Here is a 22,179-nt window from a genome sequence, read left to right as displayed (position 1 = left end):
TGTGCCTGATGCGATGAGATGGGGGACCCCAGAGAAGTTTTCGAACTTCTTTTGGTGTCCTTTCCTTCTCCCACCCAAGAGATTGAAAAATCATGTGACAGTGACTTATAATAACCGTACATAGCGAGTTACTTTACAAACAGATTTAAGATATCACATGACGGAATCATAAAATACGACTAAATGGCATTTCTCGGAGTAGGTATTACGTGTGGTGTCTGGGTGCAATACCTATTATGCATAGTATATGTATAATAATTACTTCAGTTAAACTACCGCTATAACCATAGAGCTGTAAGCATAGTACACTGCCATCACAATAAAACTGATTTGGTATATCTTTCTACATATATATAACTTGATTCTGGTTGGTTTTCCAAATACGCTCAGACGTACTTGCGCTTGCGCTGTTGCATGTGAGTTATACGCATAGCCTCATTCGTGTTGAACTGTAGCTAGGTTTAGTGTACCACATCCATGATAATCGAATTATGTATATGTAGCTTCCTCCACGTATGCATAGCGTTCCCCATGAGTGGTACTATCTTGGAGGCACTAATATCAATAGTAGAATGCCGATCGCGATGCTTCGCTAAAAAACAAAATCAGCGAAATGTTGATCGTAGATGTGATAATAACAACAGTTTTTAAAGGCATATATTAATCCTGCTGTTGGACAGGTCACATTGCAGCTTACCTTATAAACACAGGTTTCACAAAATAGTGTAGGATGTTTAAACGGAAGAAAGCTGACACTATGATGGATAGAAGTGACGACGAAGTAGAGCTGGGCTCTGTCACAACAGGGAATGCGAGCAGGATGCTGAAACCGCAGTGCCGACAATGGAAAAGTGTTAGATCATGGAGACTGGTGCTTGGACTATGGGTTGCGTGGGTGGCACTTATACATTACTATGAGCATACGGTTGTTGTGCGGGCGATGAAGAAATGCCAATGGAACAAATGGGAGCAATGGGAGAATCCTGTGGGAGCACACCATGTTGCTCTATTTGCTGACCCACAGATCATGGATAATCACTCATACCCTGGAAGGCCCGCAATAGTCAATTATTTTACAAGAGTCATCCTAGACCACTATTTGGCCAGAAATTGGAAATATGTGCAAGGATACCTGGAACCACAAACATCAGTGTTCTTGGGTGATCTATTCGACGGTGGAAGATATTGGGATGATAAGTACTGGTTTAACGAATACCAGAGATTTAACCGTATTTTTCCAAGAAAACCTGGTACCACAACGATAACCAATGTTGCTGGTAATCACGATATTGGATTTGGCGATACAGTGGTAAAAAATAGTTTACTTAGATTTTCAGCGTTTTTTGGAGAGACATCCGATTACTTTCACATTGGTAACCACACTTTTGTGGTGTTAGATACCATATCTTTGTCTGACTCTGCAGATCCACATATATCTGAAAAACCAAGAGACTTTCTTGAGAAATTTGGAGAAGTTGATCCATCATACCCACGCATCATGCTGTCTCATGTTCCTTTATGGAGAGACGTTACTAAACAAACCTGTGGAAGTCGCAGAGAATCTTCAAATTTATTCCCAGTTATGAAAGGCGACCAATATCAGACTGTGATAACCGAGGAAATCTCAAATGATGTGCTTGACACCATAAAACCAATTTTGCTCTTCTCTGGTGATGACCATGATTATTGCCATATTAAGCACGAATATACCCCCAAAGATGGATCAGGCACTAAACTTGCTAATGAATACACAGTTAAGTCGTGTGCTATGAATATGGGCATTAGTAAGCCTGCCATTCAGCTATTATCGCTATACAATCCACAAAGCGAGATGGGGATAGGACTTACAGGCCAAACATACTCAACAGAGATGTGCTATATGCCTGACCCTTATAAACCATTAACCATGTACATAATCGCAGCGATTTTTTGTCTGATAATTCTAATTAAGACTAGCTTCTTTCCCAAACGTTACATTAGATCCAAGTATCAAAACTTCGCAGGAAAAATAAAGAAGGTAGATGAAACATTACCAATGCCTGTAAGTATCAGTGATGCGCAGTTAGAGGATAAAAAATTGAAAGCCTCACTACAGAGCAGCGAAGAACAGTCAAAGTTTGCAGTATTTTTCCAGAAAGTGGGCTCTTTGGCCGCTCTGGTTCTTGCAACATTTTTCTACTACTATTGTGTGATATAGTCATAAAAATATCAACAATAAGATATTCTTTAGGAATAACTAAATGAATTGGGAACAGTATGGATAGGTCCATCGAACCATTACACAACTGTATCCGCACACCAAGTTTAGCCTTTCTTTTACTGCATTCTTTTTATCTTCTCGTCATATCAACAACAAAATAACAATTTCTGAGTTTATTGCAAAGAAGTTCACCTTGCATGATACACCTGTAAAACTTTTTTATTGAATTTGTGTACATTATTACTTTCATCAATTGGATTGATTATATATTGTTTTCAAAAACAGTCAAATACTTCAAATATTACCTTGTATTTTCGTTTAAATAGGACGCGCGTTAACCTAGCGGACTATGAAAACAGGCATCATCGCAAATCCTAATTGCATAATTGAGGTAACATATTAGTATTACATACCTATAGATATAGTATCACAGTAGGCAAAAACAATTGAATCCATAAATGTCAACGAGTGATGAAAGCATAAATGAATTGCTTGAAGAATTAGAACAAGAGGATGAAAGGAATGACGATTTCATAGATAGGTATAGAGCTCAGCGAATGCAGGAGATGCATGATTACTTTGGCTCAATTCAGCGGAAGAAGGAGGAAGGATTTGGAAAGGTTAACTACATGGATAATGAATCACAGGTAATGAAAATTACAACTAGCACCGCCAGAGTGGTAATACACTTCGAACTTGAGACATTCAAAAAATGCCAATATATGGACGAGAAACTGGAAGAGATAGCAAGGAATTATTTAAGTACTAAGTTTATCAGTATCAGTGTTGAAAATGCTCCCTTTTTAGTGGAAAAGTTAGGAATCAAAGTATTACCATTTGTGATCTGCTACTTGAACGGTAATGAATGTGAGAGAATTATTGGGTTTAATAAAATGGGTAATGATCCAAATGGTTTCAGAACATCTAAATTGGAAGGTGTTTTGATGAGAGCAGGTATTCTCGAAAGGCGGCCTCAAGATGCCGATAGAATAAGTAACCTAAGAATAGCCAACAAGAATACCGATCTTGTATCAAAATTGAGAGAAAAGAACGATTCTGATACCTCTGACTTGGATATCTGACCCAAAAAGAGCCAGTATTTATCTACAGTCTTGTTTGCATGAATATCTATTGCATATTATTTTCCCATCCTAAAATCTTCAGATAATGGCTTTATATCTTTGTAATATATTAATGACTTTTTGCTTATGAAGTTATGTATGTTGTGTATAAAACTTTCTATAGAGAAAGTTTTTATGCAAATGCAAGTAATGTATGTACATTGTTAATGAAATGCTGATTTGAAGATTTTATTGACCTTTTAAGAGTCTGCTTCATTTTTTAATATGTTTTGTTTTGGAATATTTGTACTGTTGGCTTCTTCCTTTCCAGTTGAATGCTGTTGCAATGCTTGCAGCTGTTTTTTTAATTCTTCATTTTCGAGAATTAAATGAGCCCTGTGAATTTCACTATCCTTCAATGCAGTAACAGATCTTTTCAATTGAACACATGCCCTAGCATAATTATCCTTAATGACATTAAAATTCAAAAGTAGCTTATGAGAGTCTATAATCCTTCTCTTCATTTGCGCAACTTGTGAGACTGTGTACTCATTAGTGATAACAACAGGTTCTTTTTTCACTGTCTTATTATGATCTGCAGAGGAATGAGGAGAAATTTTTTTTATAACATTATTATCTACCATACTCCTTCTATTTCTCAAATTAGCTGCTGGTATATCTTCCTTATGGATAATAATATTAGACATTTCATATTTGTTTTTGAGCTTAGCTCTTGCTGGTTTATCAACTGGTTTTCGAGGTTCCTTTGGTAAGTCTTTAGCTATTTCAAGTGACTCAGTCTTATCATTTTGGATACTTCCATCAGATGAAGGAGTAGGAGATAAAGATATGGGAGATAAAATTTGCTCCGTCATTATACTATCTATAGCATTCTTACAACTATCCATATCGGAGTCTTTCCTTTTCTTAGAATCAGTCTGTTCATTAAACAAAGTGTCAGTATCAGAGACACTATCCCTTTGACGTTTTCTGCTGGAACGATCTTCATCATCAAAAATATTTTCATCTTTGAATATAACGTCATTATCCATTTTCAGTAGGGTATCTAATGTAACATGTTTACCAATAGTCTCATCAGAGAGTTCTTCTAAATTTTCAAAGCTATTTTCTCTGTAAGCTATTTCAAACTGATTCCGGTAATCAATCTCGAGTTTGTCCAAATTTTGATTAACTGAGGGACCTTCCATATCGGATAGCGCACTATCCATATCAACATTGTCATCCTTAAGAATTCTATGAAGCATAGTCAATCCATCTTCTTGTTCTTGAGATGATTGCGCCTTCATTGATGGCCGACTATATGTAAAAAAATTTCCCCTTGTATATAAGAGTACCAATGGCTTGAGAAACTATTGACAATTCGAAAGGAATCAAGCTATTAACTTTAGTAGTTTATATTTCTAAAGTACTCCAATATCTGTTATATAGACAACTTTACTATGAAGCGATGAGCTAGCTCATCGCAAATTTTTTGCAAATTTTTTTTTCCAAAATGGCCATCCCGAATTTTTTCAGATGCAAATATACAAAAAAAAAATGAACGGCTGTATGGGGCTATATTTTACTGTGTATATTATAATTGAACAAGCCTTAGGATTTTATTTAAACGAAGATATCATCCATAATGAAATCCGCCGCTAATTTGAACTAGTTGGAATTTATTTTAGAATCATTAGAAATATATAGAATTGAAGATATACTATAAAAATATTAGTATTGTTAAACAGCCTAGTAAGTTCGTCTCTCAGTTTTGATTACAAAATATCATTTATTGTTCCATCCTAATAACCATGTATCGTTATTGTCTGGGTCTTCATCGCCATAAAGATCGATGGATACAGCTTTTTTGTATGCTTTTGGAGGCTCGCTATCTGGGTTTTGTTGTATTTGTTCGTTGACTTGATTGTCAATATTTTCTAGATCATCATAAAGTTGAAAACTAAAACTAGGTCTTATTTGATCCAAGCTTGTCTTCGATGTTTGTGATAGTCTAGAATTATGACTATTTGAAAGTCCGAATAATTGTGCTGATGGCATTTCTGGCTTGATTGTTGCGACAGACGCCGTTGTTGCTGTTTCATCTTCTGATTCTGATGTAGTTGATGACTCAAAAGTTAGGTCTGAACTTTGTCTTGTGTTATCATGGTCTTCTGTGACACCCGACATCATTCGATCCTCGTCGTCCAGAGCTTCATAATGATGTTGAGAATAGTTAGCAGTATTGCGGAAATTTAATGCATATGCATTTTTTTCTGTCGAATCAATATCTCCATTTATCAAACCATTAATGAAATTCTTCGCTGGTTCATTCCTGAGATCTTCCATTGATTTCTTAACCAGCTTCTGCTCAAATAAGTTTGCTCCTCCTTTTATTTGGGACTGTTTGTCATTTCCTTGACTATGTAATAAATTAGCATTATTCAACCATTTTGTAAATTGTGGTGTAACTAATGTATTTAGCTGCGTCAGTGAAGTATTGGAACTACTTGCACTTGTAGAAGGAGAAGACAGTCTGGAATAAAATTCAGGAGGTATTAAACTATTTGGGGTATTTGATATTCTTGTTCCTGTATCCTCGCCATGTATTTCCATTAGTTTCTTCTTATTGTGTAAAATCCTTTGTTGAGTAGAATCATCTAGAACTACTTCATCAAAATCGCCATCATGAATATATATATTAGTAAATTTTGTATGCAAATCGTTATTATCATCATCGTGTGTATCCTCGTTATTATTATTCGAATTTGTTTCAAACTTTGTCACTGTAGAAGCTAGTGGTGAAGCACATCTTAGTTCATTTCTATTATCTTTTACAGTTAGACCTGTATTAGCTGGAGTCATTTGTAGACCTTTCTGCATAAATGGTCTATTTAAGGCTGGATCCATTAAACTCAAAGATCTAAACCGACCTTTGCTTGTCCCGGGCAATTTCAATTTGTTGTTAATATTGTTCTGAGCCCTCGATGAAAGATTAAATCCAGACCCTGAACGTGATAGTATATTTGGAGCAAAGAAACTTAAGCCTTCATCTGGATCATTATCATCATCGTCATTATCATCATCTTCTTCGAACTCTTCATCATCATAATTATCCTCATCTTCATCAAATTCATCGCTCAAAGCGTCCGCCATTGCTAGATCATCTGGTGACATTGCCCTGCTGTTATAAGATTCAGCTCCTGGAAAATCTATAGGTGTAAATGATCTTGAATTTGTAAGAGTTGGTGATGTTGCAAAGCTTATCGGTGATTTGACCCGAGCTTCCTTTTCATGACTCAATGGCAATGATTCGTTTTGGAAATTTAATATAGAAGAAGAGACTCTTTTTAAAGGTGTATGGGAGATAAAATCGGTTTCATATGAATGATTAGGAACTGTTGCTGAATATGATCTATTTCTTGTCGCTGACGCACTCATGTGTTGCAGTGCCTTCATCGATTCCTCCGATATATAGGAGTTTAGTGGTCTGTCCGATAGAAGAGTCAACAACGCCTTAACACCAGTCTGATTTGTTACAATAACGATAGTTTCCATTACTTTCTTATCAAAATACCTCTCGCTATCCATGAATTTATTATTTAGTCTCATGTAATATTCTTTGAAAGGGGTCTTAGTGTTGTCCGATTGCTGTGGTGTGTGTTTGATTGTGTTAAACTTGATTATACCTGCATTCATTAATTCAGGATCCAAGAACGTCTTGAACCATTTCAACGAGGTCAGTGTCGAGTCTAAATGAAACTGTAACTGCACATATTCTAATTCTCGGAGCGAGTTATATATAGTTTCTAACAGAAACTTGATAGTTTGCACGTACCGCAGCGATCCCGATGATGATATATCCACTGTGACCTTAACTTGATGATTACTCTCTTTGAGTCTATCCCAAAACTGTTCATCGCCATTATAGAAAGCCCTCCATATATCATGCTTAAGTTTACTCAACTTTAGCTTCTTATTTAGTTTAGAGAGCTTGGTCTCAGTTAACTCATCTGTGTAGTAATCTATTGTGGGTATATCAATGTAAAGGTGGATCTTATACTTCTGAAGATGCTCGACATCGCATCGCACATCTGAATACGAGATCAGAAACAGTGAGCTCAAGGGCTTCACATTCACCCGTTTATTCCTATTCATCGTCAGTAGCTTCGCTATCCTGACTTCCTAACTGACTTTGTAAAGTCTATCTTACCTGTCTAATATATACCAAAGACTTTTATCCAAAAATGTGTGGCCGTCTATCCCCACCCGTCCTCGAGACTAAAACTTATTCCTTTCGTTTAGCTGAAATCGCTCATCGACAATCAAATTTTCTGCTGTTCGATGATCCACTTAACGGTCTTACTCAACGGATTTCATTTAGACAATGGGTCATCAGAAAATGGATATTGTATCATCAGCTCCGAGACAATATCCAAACGACTTTCAACAGTTTTCATTGTCCAAATCAAACTATATACACGTTGACATAGGCACCCCGTTTCTCCCCCCCCTTCTCCTTCCTAACCTACATTTACACCTCCCTCCCATTGTTCTTTCAGATAAGATTCCTACTCTATACATGTTGAGTGTTATCTGACTATGCTCTTGTTTGTCATACAGAAGCCCTAGTCATAGTCGACTACTTTTCAATTCACAAACCAAAGTACTGCTTGTCTCTTAATAGTAGATGGTTTTGTAGCATGCCTGTTATGGTTTGCAATCCCACATACACGTACATCGTCAATTGGTCTGTAAGGTTCAAGAATAATAACAAATATAAGTTAGTGCATACAATTTTATGAGTGTTAAAGTGTATTTAGTTGGTAGACCTGAATTTCAACCAGTGGTTAAGATCGATACCTCACTTTTTGTATGAAACAAGAACAGACCTTCTGTGCTGGCCACTATCTCTATTATATCGAAGTTCATTCATATCACATTTAACGTCACTGTATATACCTGTCCTGCCAACGAAAGTTGCAAGTTTAAGCTGGGGGAATAGCTAATAAAAGACACTGGCGTTGGAAGTTGTGGGTTGGGTAAGGTAAGGCTGTCAGTATCCTGAAACAATCCATACACAATGGCGTCGGAGATGGATAGTTTACGTGACATGCAGGTGGATTCACTGCTGAAGATGCTCTATTTGAATGAGGAGCACTATCCAAAGGCCAATTCTGTCACAGAGGATCCCAATGCTACAACGGCTGCGATTGCGAACGATGACGCGATCCAGGATATTATTTGGAAAGTTCTTGTTCTGGATAAGAGGACCACGGCAATCGTTTCTAGTGTTCTTAGAGTCAATGATCTTCTGAAAACTGGTGTCACAGTGCATGCATTGATCGACTCTTCCAAGAGAAGCTCGTTACCTGATGTACCCGTGGTATACTTCATTGAGCCTACCAAGACCAACATTGATCTGATAGTGGATGACTTGAAACACGATAAATATAGCGAATTCTATATCAATTTTGTTGACTCTTTAAGCAGAGATTTGCTAGAACATCTAGCGCAGGAAGTTGTCCAATTGGGTAAACAGGACAAAGTGAAACAGGTTTACGATCAGTACTTAGACTTTGTTGTAACTGAGCCTGAACTTTTCTCCTTAGAATTGCCTACAGCATATTCTATCCTAAATAACCCGCAATCTGACGAAGAGACCATCACTTCATTGTGTTCTACCATAGCTGACGGTCTGTTTAACACCATAATAACCTTAAACTCCATTCCAATTATTAGAGCTCAAAAAAACGGTCCAGCAGAGATAGTAGCTGAGAAGTTGAGTAGTAAACTAAGAGACTACGTGATAAACTTGAAATCTAACTCATCAGAAAACTCAAACTCCATTCTGAATGACTCCCTCGATAGATTTGTGTTGATTATTCTAGACAGAAACATTGACTACAGTTGTATGTTTTCTCATTCATGGATTTATCAATGCATGGTTTTTGATATATTCAAATTGCGTAGAAACACTATCACAATTCCTGGTGAAAATGAAACCTCTCCTGAGAAACAATACGATATAGAGCCTCACGATTTCTTTTGGCTACAAAATGCTCACCTTCCATTCCCTGAGGCGGCAGAAAATGTGGAATCGGCTTTAAATGAATACAAAAATGAAGCAAACGAAATAGTTAAGAAAACTGGTGTGACTAGTCTGAACGATTTAAACATCAAGCAATTTGATCAAAACGAGAATGAAGATGATCTTGGTACTTTGCAAATTCAACAAGCTGTCAAAAAATTACCAGAGCTAACTGCCAAAAAAGGTATTATAGATATGCACATGAATATTTTTGCATCTTTGTTGAAAGAACTGGAAGCCAAAAACTTGGATACCTTTTTTGAAATTGAACAACAAGATCCAGACAATGTTAAAACACGCACTAAATTTATTGAACTATTAGAAAAGGATGGTAAAACTGATAATTTAGAAGATAAACTAAGATCCTTCATTGTGCTATATCTAAGTGCTAAAAATACTCCGCCTCAAGATTTTGTCAAGCAGGTGGAAAACTATTTTAAAGGTCAAGAATACGATATTACTCCACTAAAGTATGTGTATAAGTTAAGGGAGATGATGAAAATGTCATCTTCAATGTCTTTGCAAACAAAAAGCCTTGATGATGGTAAGCAAGATTCTAACAAAATGACCACAAGCACGTTATCCGGCTTGTATGGCTTGACAGAAGGTACACTTCAAGGTGGTGTTGGAACTTTGATCTCTGGTTTCAAGAAATTGCTACCAGAAAAGAAGACTATACCTGTAACTAATATTGTTGATGCTATTATGGATCCATTGAATAGTTCTCAGAAGAATCTTGAAGCTACTGATACCTATCTTTACTTGGATCCTAAAATTACGAGAGGTTCACACACTAGAAAACCAAAAAGGCAAACGTATAACAAATCAGTTGTATTTATTGTTGGGGGTGGTAACTATTTAGAATATCAAAATTTGCAAGAATGGGCTCATTCCCAGATACATAATCCAAAGAAAGTCATGTATGGTAGCACAGATATATTATCACCACATCAATTTTTGGAACAGGTGGCATCATTAAGTACATAACCAATTAAATTGTTTAGTAATTAAATATGAATTATAATTTTGGATCATTCTTTTTTTAAATTTTGTTTCTTTGAATTATTACAATTTTAGTGCAGTTAGTACAAGTATTATGGAGGTTCTATGTTTACCTATAGACTTATATCAGAGAAAAGCTCCACATTTTTACATATATCTATCAGAATTTTCCAAGATTTTAGTGGATCTCTTAGCATCTATAAATAACATCTTTGCCTCATTTATGTCATCAATCGTGATCTTTTGGCGCCCTGCAGTTGAACTTAAAATACCAGCTGGGGATAGTAATTGCAATGCATAACGAAGAGAAGTATGAGTGGCCATGTCAGCTAAAATGTCCAAAGCGCCATCCTCAAGCGCCAGGTTTTCTACAGCAGATCTTCTCTCAATAATTAGTCTAATTTCATCTTTATTGTAAGGCAAAGTACGAACTATCAACAATCTATCGATTAGATCAGCAGGAATACCATGTGGTGAAATTACATCTTCTGTACCGCGTACTGTTGTCATACCCCTGTTAGAGGCTAAAACCACAATTGGAGCTATGTCAGACTCCAAAGCTTTGTTTAAGTAAGTAAATATCTCAATATCAAGCATGTTTGCTTCATCGATAAATAGAACACCTGGTATTAGTTCAGCAACACCTTGGTCTACATATTTAGCAACAACTTTATTCACTTCGAATCTCAGTTTTTCTGTAATTTCTGTTTTTTTTGGTTTCATGAGTTGTCCCATCATCGATATCACATCTTGCCCACCTTGAGGTCTGGCATTAGCAATATCTAAATCATGTAATGTAACATCTTGGACAATTTCCTTCTTCTTATGAACTTCACCTTTTGGTAATGGAACGTATTCTTCAGCTTCTAGATCAAATTCCGTTGCGTAAGCGTCTGATCTACCAACACGCTTTACTGCTCCTGTGTTGGCTTCAATGTAAATCACATCACCAATGCTTACCTTTTCCTTTTGAATGCTGTCATAAATGGTTGGGTCTAGTCTCAGAGTTTTTGTACCTTTCGCAGATTTCAAACCAACAATAACGTGGGAAATCGTCTTTCCGTATCCCCCTAATGGATTTTCTGCATCTTCTGGAGTCAATTCAGTAACTTCACCCTCGTATACTTCCTTGGTTTCCTTTATTCTCAGGCCGATGGCTCTTCTAAAATTCTCCATCAATGTTTCAGTCTTCTTAACTTCAACAGAGTATAGTTCACTACCTACCAAAGGACAGAAAGGAACCTTTGGGCCTAGTTCTTGCGAAATGGCCAAGGCCAAAGCAGTCTTACCTGTAGATGGCCCACCGGCCAGTAAAATAGCTCTCCCTGACATCTTCTTCGCCTTGATAAGATCAACTATCACACCGCAAGCTTCTCTGGCTTCAACTTGACCAACAAAGCCACCTTCAACCTGACGTGCAGCACCAGTATCATCAAGACCTAAACCCTTGATATGTGTGTGGGCAGCAGTTCTGTTGGCAGTGCCCGCCTTGGACTCATTAACTTCAGTAATTTGAACCATTTTTATTTACTCCTGGTTGTATATGTACTAAATTGAACAGTCAATTAGTGCGATGCTTAGCCTTGTGCCTTTATAACTACTATATCCTTCTGATCCTCACAGTGAAATTTTTTTTTCAAAACCAGGAATACCAGTCAGTCGTATTAGACGGATATGAAGCTACACCTCATATATATAATCCAAAGAGCCTGTTAGCACGCTAGTTACTAAACTTTAACTAATACGTATAATTCACAAATGTTGTATATGGTACATTCTTTAAGAAAAAAATGCTACTGTGAAACTACTTCTTGTTTCATATACTTTTTGGAATATATAAGCCATCCTGTATAGGTAAAGGTGTTTTGATTTCCTAAAATGGAAAAATCTTTAATTCTCATGTACGACAGATTGCGATGAGCTTAGTTAAATTTGGAGGATTTTAGTGTATTTGAGTCTCATTCGTCTAAGTATTATTTGGTTGGCCTGGACTGTCAACACTGGAGCCACCTATTTTGAAGGACGTTACTGGGCTTACTTATTTCATAATGGTAGCCATTTCAAAGGATACCAAAATGCTTCTGACTCCTCCGTCGTCGACAAAGAAGCCAGTGGTTGAATCAAATGTCGGTAAGGTTACTCCTAGAAGGCTGTTTGCGAGGGGTAAGAGTGGTAGGAAGCCTAGGCTTAAATCGAGGCCGGCTCCATTTACAATATTTTCTATAGATGATTACCTGAGTGGTATAACATCCGAGAAGCATAGCAGTGATGGTGCTGCTGAGTTTCTACGTTACGCATTTCAATACTCGAAGAAGATAGTGGCTGTTGTTGGGGCGGGTATTTCAGTAGCTGCAGGTATACCTGACTTCAGGTCTAGTGAGGGTTTGTTTGAAACTTTGAAAGGTGATTCTGTAGCATCAGGTAAGGAGCTTTTTGACTTCAATAGAGTTTATTCATCAGATGAAATGAGCAAAAAATTTCATTCGATGATAGTTGATTTGCATTCTTTATCGCAAAAATCGGAGCCAACAAAATTCCATCTCCTATTGGATCACTTAGCGTCACAACAACGACTTGTAAGACTTTACACACAGAATATAGATGGCCTCGATACAAGGCTTGAAAATTTGAAGACTACAGTACCTCTAGATAAACCAATACCGACTACCATCCAATTACATGGTAGTGTTGATTATATGGAATGTAATCTCTGCGCCAAAATAGATTGTTTTAACCCTGAGGCATTTGAAAATGAAGGAGAAATAATACCGTTATGCCCTCAATGCAAAGAATTCGACGAAGTACGGAAAGTTGCTGGAATCCGATCCAAAGGCCTTGGTAAATTAAGACCAAGGGTTGTGTTGTATAATGAAGTTCACCCGGAAGGCGATCTTATTGGTCAAGTTAGCAATAAAGATCTAAAACAAAAAATTGATTTTCTACTCATTGCTGGTACTAGTTTAAAGATACCAGGAGTATTACAAATGTGTAAGAAATTTATTGAAAAAGTGGTAAAAAACAAAGGAATTGTTATTTATTTCAATAAGGAAATGCCAACCCAATCTCTCCTTAAATCTTTAGGCCATATTGATCTTATTGTATTAGGAGACTGCCAGAATATATCAGATTTACTATCGCTGTAGTATTATGTATCCTACTCTGTATCATTACAAAATAACATAAACATAGAAATGCACTCAATTAATGAATTAATGTAATATAAAGAGGTTAATGCTAACAATAGACAAAGTTAATTTATTAATGTCATAGGAGGAGGTATGTCCGGTACCTGTCCCAACACAAACTGGGCAGCCTTAAATGTATCCACAGTTCCCTTCGCTAATTCAGAAATATCAGGAGGTTGATCCTCTTTCTCCACAGAGCCTTGAAAGAAATTACCAGAGTTTTGATTTGAGTTTTGAGAAAATTGAGAACTTGAAGCTATACTCTGATTGGCAGTAGCTGAATTTGCAAATGGTGAATCAAACGAATTACCTTGGACAGCTGAAGGATTTCCAAATGGCCCGCTGGAATTATTAGATTGTATTGAATTTGTTGTACCAAACGGTGATGATTGAGCATTCGAACCACTAGACCCAAAGGCCGGTTTATTAGTGTTTGTGTTAGCGTTGTTAAATGCAGAACTTCCAAAAGGAGTCTGTTGATTTGTGGAAACATTATTACCAGGGGTAGCTGTTCCAAAAGCATTATTTGCTGTATTTGTACCAGTTCCGATATTTCCAAAAGCAGTACTTTTATTATTATTACTGCTAAATGGATTGGATATATTATTTGGGGATGAACCGAATGTAGTTGTTGAAGTTCCGGCGATAGAGTTTTGATTGGGCTGGCTTCCAAATGAGTTATTATTATTATTAGAGCTCTGATTCTTCAAAGAGCCAAATGGGGATGTAGTTTGGCCGTTATTTTGTGATGAAGCAAATGGAGAGCTTCCAAATGCTGGTGCACCAAACATTGAGCCTGTTGCTGTATTCTGTGTATTGCTTGCGTTATTTTGAGTTGATCCAAATGCTGGTGAGCCGAATGCTGTGCTCTGCTTTCCACTAAACGGATTACTCACATTATTTGTTCCAGCACCTAGAGCACCGAATGGTGATGAGTTCGGTATACTATTCCCAGAAGTATTGGAAATACTTCCAAAAGGTGATTGGTTGGTATTGGCCTGAACTGTTTGACCAAATGCTGCTTGTCCCACACTACCAAATGCAGGCTTACCAAATGCAGTACCCGAGGCTCCGGATGCCCCGTTGCTTTGATTTCCTGCGGTCAATGATCCAAACCCTGATCCTGTAGAGCCTGATCCAAATGCAGGTGCACCAAAAGCTGATGAACCAAATGACGACGAACCAAATCCTCCACCACTACTTGTAGCAGTATTTCCAAATGCAGGTTTGCCAAAAGCACTGCTGGTCATATTGAGGCCATTACCCAGACCTGAAGAAGTGCCAGCACCAGCTGCTGGACCAGTACCAGAAAACCCCGATACGCCAAACATTCCAGTTGTAGTGTTGTTAAAATTACCAGTTTTATTCAAGCTAGAAGCCTGGTTTTGTGATCCAACTGGGAATTTAATAAAGTCCTGTTGTATTGTGCGATGCCCAAGCTCTTTTATATCCTGAGTACATTTCTGAAGAAACCGTACAGCGATATCAGGATGCGACTTGACCTCTTGCATACAAACCTGTATATCAGAGTTCCTAGCTTGGACCTCTGCGGTATATTGGTCTAATTGACCTGCTTTTTGTGCTTGTAGGTACTTGAATCTCAGTTCTTCGAGGGAAATATCTCTTGCCTGTATAAGGTTGACAGCGCATGGATCAGCAAGACTGTAGGCTGATGTCAACGGTGTAAGTGCATAGCTGGCAGCGTCAGCCATATCGTCTAATATCTGTTTCTTGTGTTTATCTATAGAGGTTGGACTGATGAATGATTTATATGGATCATCATTACTGGTAGTTCTATTGTTGTCATTCGCTAGAAAATGGCCGAACTTGCATGAGTTACCTCTCCTACAATTCCCTTGCTGGAAGAATTTACACGGTGTTCTAGACGTATATGACATTATATCTCTTTCAGTTTAGTAGTACTTTCGTTATTCAATTGTATTCTCAAGCTGTAAGAACTCTGAAAGTTTTTATACATATATTATAAGTTAAAACAGTGAGATGACTTTCAAAAAGTGTCTCTAAGTGACTTTTTCTCCAGCAGGAAAATCAAGAAACTACCGAACGTAAAAAAGATGGAAGATGGGATATGTATGTACAACAATAACTGTAAAAAAGGTGATGTAAGTCACTTCAACTAAGAAGTACAAGGCCAGTAGAAAAGAGAATTAGTATTATTCTAAGAAATGTGTGTGTACTTGAAACTAATAAATAATTTTAAAAACAAAATAATTAAACTATAAGATGCAAAGAAAAAATACCACTTTTTATATGGTAGATGCCCTATTTACAAGATCAAGAATAAGCAGAATGTCATTATTCTTTTTTATATGGGCAATTTGTAAAAAATTCTATCATTAATTTAAGTCGTAACATGCAAATGATTTACAGGATAATTTAACTGGGTTCTTTGGCATTGGCAAAGCTTGAATTTATAGCTACAACATAACTCGTTTAGAATCTTCTTCTGTTGTAATTAGATCTTGGGCCTCTTCTGTTATATTGATTTGGCATTTCATCTATTTGAAACATTTTTGTGGCAATTGGATCTCTATCCATTCCCAATCTATTTAAGATATGGTTGCCGGCAAGCGGTATTCTTTTGTCTTCATTTTGTAGTAGTGTACCATAGGTGTGAGCAATTTGAGGAAGCATGTTCTTGTAATTGATACCATAGTCTTTTAGGCAAGCACGGTAGAATGATATAACACTCAATATAATTTCTTGCAATTCATCCTCACTGACATGCAATCTCAATGATAAGTCTGCCATCACATGTGGTTGAGCCTCGAATTTTCTAATGTTCTTGATGGTCACGTTATGTTTGTCTTCTAGAATTTCAAAAAATGGAAGCTCTTCTTTAGAGATAAACGTTACTGAAGAACCCTCTTTTCCACTACGGGCTGTTCTACCAATTCTGTGAATATAATTTGGAATCTCCGAAGGTAAACCAATTTGTAGAACTTCAGTAATATTTGGGAAATCCATACCACGAGCCCCAACATCAGTACAAACAAGTAATCCCTTTTTCATGGTCTTGAACTCATTGACAATTCTAGTACGTTTCTTCTGATCAATCTGTCCGTGGAATTCATAAATTGGTAGTTTTACCTGTCTCTTCAGAATAGTAGCCATAAATTTGGTAAATTTAACTGTTGGAAGGAAAAGGATACTTTTGTAATTAGGAGTTTTAGTTCCAAATTCCCTGATATGTTCGATAGCAGCGTATAAATTGTCGGCAAAAGTCTCACCAACAACCAGGGTTTGGTCAATCTTTTCATGAGCTTGAGGTTCATTTTCATCTATAGTATCAATATATAGGCACTCCTCTTTGTTCATAATGTCATTAGAAAGACTTTGAACTTTATGATCCAGAGTAGCCGAAAATAAGAGAGTTCTGATATGTTCTGTTGAGTTGGTATTGAGTGTGTTTAGCATCTTATTTATGTATGACAAGTCCTCTTTAAAACCTATTTCAAGCAGTCTATCAGCCTCGTCTAATACTTTGAAATCGACATCTTTGAAGAACTTATTACCAAATTTCTCCATCACATCGATTAATCTACCTGGTGTACCAATAACAATGCTTGGACTAACTTTTTCAATGTATCTGATTGATCTGTCAAAGTTAGTACCACCAACCAAAGATACACATTCGAAAGCTTTTAATTTCCTATTCTTTGAATGAATTTTCCTAACTTCATCTTCAATTTGCAATGCCAAATCCCTTGTTGGAGCAACAATTACAGATTTTACCTTATTTTGGGAGTCGATCTTGGTATTAAGTAAATGTTGAAAGATTGGTAGTAAGAACGCAAATGTCTTACCAGTACCAGTCTTGGCTCGAGCAATGATGTCACTATCACTATTAGTAATGATCGGTTCAATAGTCTTTTGTTGAACTGGTGTAAGTTGTTCAAAACCCATTCTGGAAATACTGTCATAAAGATCTCTAGAAATAACATTCTTTTCAAGTAGAGATTCCAAGGTTACCACAATATCACTGTCACTCTTTCCGATGTGTGTCATTTTGGCCATTTTACCCTCTGGGATAAATGATCCAGATGTGTTACCGCCTTTACTATAGCTCTTGGTGTTCTTTGAAAACTTATTCTTGTAACCTCTTTCTTGAAATCCATTGCTTGATCTAAAGTTGTCTCTGGAGCTATAGTTGTCTCTCGAACTAAAATTCTTTCTGGGAGCTTTTCCTCTGAAACCATAGGTGTTCTGACCTCGATAATCATCTCTCGAGCTGGAATAATTGGAAGAGCCTTCGTCATCAAACCGACGAGTACGGGAATTATATGGCTTATCCTCCCTGGAACGTGAAGATCTTCTATCTCTACCAGCAAAATCCTGATATGACCTACAAAATAGAGGCGATCCCACTAATCGTAACGGCGCAATAGCCGATATTTGTGTGGTAACTAGTCCCAAAGAACAGTGTCTCAACATAGCACTGTTTTTTTTTAATTCTAGTCTTAGTGTGATTACTGTAAACTCTTCAAGTATAAGATCAAGTGAGGATGTAACCTGTTGAAATATTTTCGAAGACCTATATACTACTACCGATTCTGCAACTATTACTGTTGTGTGCCAGAAGTCATCTTGCGATCCGCCCTCTCGAGAATTCTGAAGAGAAGTTTTTACATTGTCGTGATATATTATATGTATAGCAAAGAGGTATTATTTTGTAAAATTATTCGAGTATGTTTGGGATTGGTAGCTATAGCCCTTCAAGCCTTACAGTTCAATGCTGTCGGTACTTTCCAAAAGTGTATGTTTGTTGTTTCTGTTTCAACTTCTTTAGATTTGTTGGCGTTAATGATTATTCTCAAAATTTATACATCTGATTTTACTTGATTCTTTGCACGCCATCTCTTAGTTAGATAAACAGCTGTTGCGCTAACTGCTCCTAAAGGTGGGAAATATTCTATCAATGTACGTATTGTAGTTGGCTCGATTCTCAATATTAAATTGTCCAACTGACCATAAAGATCGCTCAATGTACCATCATTTTCGATCACATAATCAGCCCTTTTAACTCGTTCTGCCATTGACATTTGCGATTTGATCCTATTTTGAGCATCTTCATTGGTAAGTTCAGGATTTCTCACCATTAGCCTTTCTAATTGATGGGCCATTGTACTGGTCACTGCAACACTTACTCCGCATATGTTATCCATGTGGGATTCAAATAATAGCGGAACATCAAGCACACAAACTTTATATCCCATAACGTAGTAGTATAGTATGTCTTTAAATATACGTTTTCTGATTGCAGGATGTGTTATATTATTGAGAACTTGTAGGTCATCCTTATGCGCAAACACCCATTTCCCGAGTGCTGCTCGATTAAGTTTACCATCTTCATCAGTCAACCCAGTGATCTTATCATTGAAATATTGAATAATTTCATTGTATGCACTTTGACCTGGTTCTACAACATCTCTGGCTATCTGATCAGCATCGATTATCGGATACTTGTAGTGCTCTTTGAGTCTCCTAGATACAGTACTCTTACCGCAAGCTATACCACCTGTTAAGCCCAAAATCAGCATTTGTGTAATGTTTGTTATTCCAAGTTTATCTTACTGGTGGTTGATACCTATATCAAAAAAGTATTTATTCCTACCTATGTAATTGCGTTGTTACAGTTTTTGAGAGTTGTAGCTCTTGTAGCTCATCGCTCTTTTTCAGTGTTTTATCGACTTGACTTGACCGAGTTACAGAAGACTCAAATGTCTAAAATCAATAAAAAAAGAACTATTATTATAAACAGCACTATAAAGTCAAAAGATTCGTTATAACAACAATAGGCTTCTGTTTAATGAGTAGTGTGCCGAGAGTGTACTTTGCAGGGTCACCGTTGGCCACACTCGTTGGGTATGGGATTGCGAGATTACCGGGGCAAGGTAAAATACCAAATGTTGTGATGTTGATGGTTGATCAATTAAAGTTGAAACGGTTCATGAATCATGAGTCTCAGATATCTTTATATCGTTCAAGTTTAATGCTTGATAGATTGCAACTGATGGCGGGCTATTCAGTGCCACGATACGCTAATGGAGATATAGCACCTTTCGAGAATTTAGTGATAGGTGGTGGGGATTGGAGGTATACCAACTCCATTATGAGAAAATATGAAAGTGCTATAGTACCGTCTACTGAATTGTTGCTACTGAATCCCTCGTTATTTACCCTTGGTTTAGTATTGGAGAAGAAACGCAATAAAGAATTCAAGATTTGGAGAGAGAGACCGAAGGTTACTATTGGAGTTGCAAACAAAGCTGGTGTTGAAATTGGAAATGAAGAATTCGATGTAAGAGTAAATAATAATGATATTAAGATAAAATATTCACATCTTCCAGAAACACTATGGGCCAATGAGAATGATTCGATTGAGAATAGTCAAAATTCAATTAACTCACTGATGAATCAGATTAATCTGCATTATCCAACTGCAACAGTAGGTATCCAAACCGAGCAGGTTTCTTTTCAGGAAATGTTTACTAATTATTGCGAGCGCGAGCTCGTAGATAATACAATAGAAGCACTTTGTTTGCTGTTTGATTGTTCTTTTATAAAAGAGTTGAAAGATATTAAGGAGGCTATTCATCTGACAAACCTACTAGTTTGGGAAAAGCTGAAAATTCTTAAGTCTCAATTTGGCTTCATTGAGGCGTTTGAAAATTCAACTATTATATTCGATGATCAACGTATACTAGGCCTAATAAAAGACAAGATTAATAAATCACATGAACCCAGTGAGTTTTATGAAAATTATCAAAGGTTTGCAAATAAAGACATTTTGGAAAATGTAATATACATGAGCTATTTGAGTCATAAACTGGAATTAAAATTTAGTCATGTTGATTTAATAAGTAGACTAATAAAGGGAAAGGTTTTGGCACACAAGAATAGGCACCTATCAACAAAACTCAGATCATAGACGACTGGCTCAGAAGACAATATTGGGATTTCCATTCTTGTATATAATAATCACCAATATAGAATATAAATTTAAATGCATTTAGTGAAAACTTCATTACTTATTATCCTTAATTAATTATTAACATTATCGATATCATAGTTATAGAAAATTTAATAACCAGGACTTATTGATGTGATAATTGTATTTATTATCTCGATCTCATCCTCATAAAGATTAGCTATATTCCAAACATATAGCGTAGTCAAGTCATCATACGGGGTCAGCTTATTCAATTGGGTTATTTTACTAATTGAATTTAACTTAAGTTGTTCGAGTAAATTTTTTAATATTCTATAATTCTCCTTTCTGAAATAGTCTTCAGACATATACCCGTTTATTAAGTTGGTCACTTTTCTGTTATCTCTTGTGGTTAAGTGGCTAAGTGCTATGATAATTCTATAACTGATATCCTCAACAGAAATGGTGTAATCGTCCCAGTAATCCCATTCTTTCAAAAATGCAACGGTTTCCGGACTTTTTGCTAAAATACATTTCAGTTCTTTTGATATATCAAGATTGTTCCAATGATTATTTGATATCAGAAACCCGTATTCGTTTAGCAGAAAATCATTCGAATGTGCGCCATAGTTCAAATAAAGCTGTTCATCGAGATCTTTGTAAGAATATCGACCACAATATATCTCAAATTTTCCAATACCACATTTACCTTTTTTCATATACTTTACTCTTGGGTAACAATGAACATCAGGGTCAACAGTGTGGTTGAAAAAATCAACATAAGGAACAAGTGTAAAATTACTTGCTGTATCGTCTCCATTTCCAGGAATTTCAGCGTATAAGCATCTAGAGTTAATTGTGAAATATATTCTCAGAAAGAAATTAAATATTTCGTCCATCCCATACATATTGTCATTTGTAGGACACGCATGTAATGTGCTCCACACCTCAAAGATGTTTTGAAGCACTTCCCAATCCTTGGAAACTAATGTGCTGATTCTATTTACGTGGGTTTTGGATGTTTCTGGAAGATGATTTAACAGTTCCTTAGTTAACGGGTTATCTGACAATGCCCAAATTGTTGGTATTGTTGAGAGTTCCTCATTTGTAGGCCAGCATTCAAAAAAAGGTTTCCAGAACGAGGTAATTTTGCCATTAGACCAATGGGGAAGAAGGAACCATTCTGCTAGGATATACATTGAAAGCAATTGAAATGAGCTCAGTTTCTCAAGAAAGCTAGTGGTCAAAAGCTTGTAAGCCTTATATCTTGGATCATCATCATTAGTTTGGTTATAATAGTCAGATGCATCCTTTATAGGTGTGTTGCCGATACTACCTTGGATCGCATTGTTGAAATGTGATATGTGGCTTAAAACAGACACTTTATTTAATTGGTAGTCACCGGGAATTGACACAATTGGCGTATTCAGTTTTAATTCTCCACAATCTAAATAAACACCCCTACCAGATTGAACAGTGTCTTTGATTTCAACACATTCGTTTAGATAGAATTCATCATCCTGACGTAGCCACTCCAACAGTGATGAAATTTTGTCATCCATTTGGGCAAATAAATTGTCAGCTAGCTTTATTTTAACGATAGTGAATGATTGACCTTATGTTTGTTGGATTAAAAAAACACAATTAAAAGAACATATATCAATTTTCGAGAGATTATTGTGATCCACCTC

The 22,179-nt window shown here is 36.6% G+C and overlaps 12 protein-coding genes across 12 annotated transcripts; 5 read left to right on the top strand and 7 right to left on the bottom strand.

Annotated features, from left to right (window-relative positions):
• Positions 1-730: 730 nt before the first annotated feature.
• CDC1 (putative lipid phosphatase CDC1) lies at positions 731-2,197 on the top strand (the record flags this gene model as incomplete). The annotated part of the gene is made up of 1 exon (XM_446221.1): positions 731-2,197. One exon carries the CDS (start codon positions 731-733, stop codon positions 2,195-2,197), a length of 1,467 nt encoding a protein of 488 aa, XP_446221.1.
• A 461-nt stretch (positions 2,198-2,658) lies between these two features.
• PLP1 (Plp1p) lies at positions 2,659-3,282 on the top strand (the record flags this gene model as incomplete). The annotated part of the gene is made up of 1 exon (XM_446220.1): positions 2,659-3,282. The coding sequence occupies one exon, from the start codon at positions 2,659-2,661 to the stop codon at positions 3,280-3,282; it is 624 nt and encodes a 207-aa protein (XP_446220.1).
• Positions 3,283-3,521: 239 nt separating this feature from the next.
• On the bottom strand, positions 3,522-4,568 carry ATC1 (Atc1p; the record flags this gene model as incomplete). The annotated part of the gene is made up of 1 exon (XM_446219.1): positions 3,522-4,568. The coding sequence occupies one exon, from the start codon at positions 4,566-4,568 to the stop codon at positions 3,522-3,524; it is 1,047 nt and encodes a 348-aa protein (XP_446219.1).
• Positions 4,569-5,046: 478 nt separating this feature from the next.
• On the bottom strand, positions 5,047-7,416 carry SND1 (Snd1p; the record flags this gene model as incomplete). The annotated part of the gene is made up of 1 exon (XM_446218.1): positions 5,047-7,416. One exon carries the CDS (start codon positions 7,414-7,416, stop codon positions 5,047-5,049), a length of 2,370 nt encoding a protein of 789 aa, XP_446218.1.
• Positions 7,417-8,341: 925 nt separating this feature from the next.
• On the top strand, positions 8,342-10,336 carry SLY1 (syntaxin-binding protein; the record flags this gene model as incomplete). The annotated part of the gene is made up of 1 exon (XM_446217.1): positions 8,342-10,336. One exon carries the CDS (start codon positions 8,342-8,344, stop codon positions 10,334-10,336), a length of 1,995 nt encoding a protein of 664 aa, XP_446217.1.
• Positions 10,337-10,498: 162 nt separating this feature from the next.
• RVB1 (RuvB family ATP-dependent DNA helicase pontin) lies at positions 10,499-11,872 on the bottom strand (the record flags this gene model as incomplete). Its single annotated transcript, XM_446216.1, has 1 exon — positions 10,499-11,872. One exon carries the CDS (start codon positions 11,870-11,872, stop codon positions 10,499-10,501), a length of 1,374 nt encoding a protein of 457 aa, XP_446216.1.
• A 527-nt stretch (positions 11,873-12,399) lies between these two features.
• Positions 12,400-13,494, top strand: HST4 (NAD-dependent histone deacetylase HST4; the record flags this gene model as incomplete). Its single annotated transcript, XM_446215.1, has 1 exon — positions 12,400-13,494. The coding sequence occupies one exon, from the start codon at positions 12,400-12,402 to the stop codon at positions 13,492-13,494; it is 1,095 nt and encodes a 364-aa protein (XP_446215.1).
• Positions 13,495-13,601: 107 nt separating this feature from the next.
• NUP42 (FG-nucleoporin NUP42) lies at positions 13,602-15,434 on the bottom strand (the record flags this gene model as incomplete). The annotated part of the gene is made up of 1 exon (XM_446214.1): positions 13,602-15,434. The coding sequence occupies one exon, from the start codon at positions 15,432-15,434 to the stop codon at positions 13,602-13,604; it is 1,833 nt and encodes a 610-aa protein (XP_446214.1).
• A 556-nt stretch (positions 15,435-15,990) lies between these two features.
• Positions 15,991-17,991, bottom strand: MSS116 (ATP-dependent RNA helicase; the record flags this gene model as incomplete). The annotated part of the gene is made up of 1 exon (XM_446213.1): positions 15,991-17,991. One exon carries the CDS (start codon positions 17,989-17,991, stop codon positions 15,991-15,993), a length of 2,001 nt encoding a protein of 666 aa, XP_446213.1.
• Positions 17,992-18,377: 386 nt separating this feature from the next.
• On the bottom strand, positions 18,378-19,097 carry CAB5 (putative dephospho-CoA kinase; the record flags this gene model as incomplete). The annotated part of the gene is made up of 1 exon (XM_446212.1): positions 18,378-19,097. One exon carries the CDS (start codon positions 19,095-19,097, stop codon positions 18,378-18,380), a length of 720 nt encoding a protein of 239 aa, XP_446212.1.
• Positions 19,098-19,366: 269 nt separating this feature from the next.
• On the top strand, positions 19,367-20,488 carry CBS2 (Cbs2p; the record flags this gene model as incomplete). Its single annotated transcript, XM_446211.1, has 1 exon — positions 19,367-20,488. The coding sequence occupies one exon, from the start codon at positions 19,367-19,369 to the stop codon at positions 20,486-20,488; it is 1,122 nt and encodes a 373-aa protein (XP_446211.1).
• Positions 20,489-20,640: 152 nt separating this feature from the next.
• RKM2 (protein-lysine N-methyltransferase) lies at positions 20,641-22,050 on the bottom strand (the record flags this gene model as incomplete). The annotated part of the gene is made up of 1 exon (XM_446210.1): positions 20,641-22,050. The coding sequence occupies one exon, from the start codon at positions 22,048-22,050 to the stop codon at positions 20,641-20,643; it is 1,410 nt and encodes a 469-aa protein (XP_446210.1).
• Between the last annotated feature and the right edge of the window lie 129 nt (positions 22,051-22,179).

This window comes from Nakaseomyces glabratus, chromosome F (genome assembly GCF_010111755.1).
Source record: "Nakaseomyces glabratus chromosome F, complete sequence".
Taxonomy (NCBI): domain Eukaryota; kingdom Fungi; phylum Ascomycota; class Saccharomycetes; order Saccharomycetales; family Saccharomycetaceae; genus Nakaseomyces; species Nakaseomyces glabratus.
This window is presented reverse-complemented; position numbering and strand designations above follow the sequence as displayed.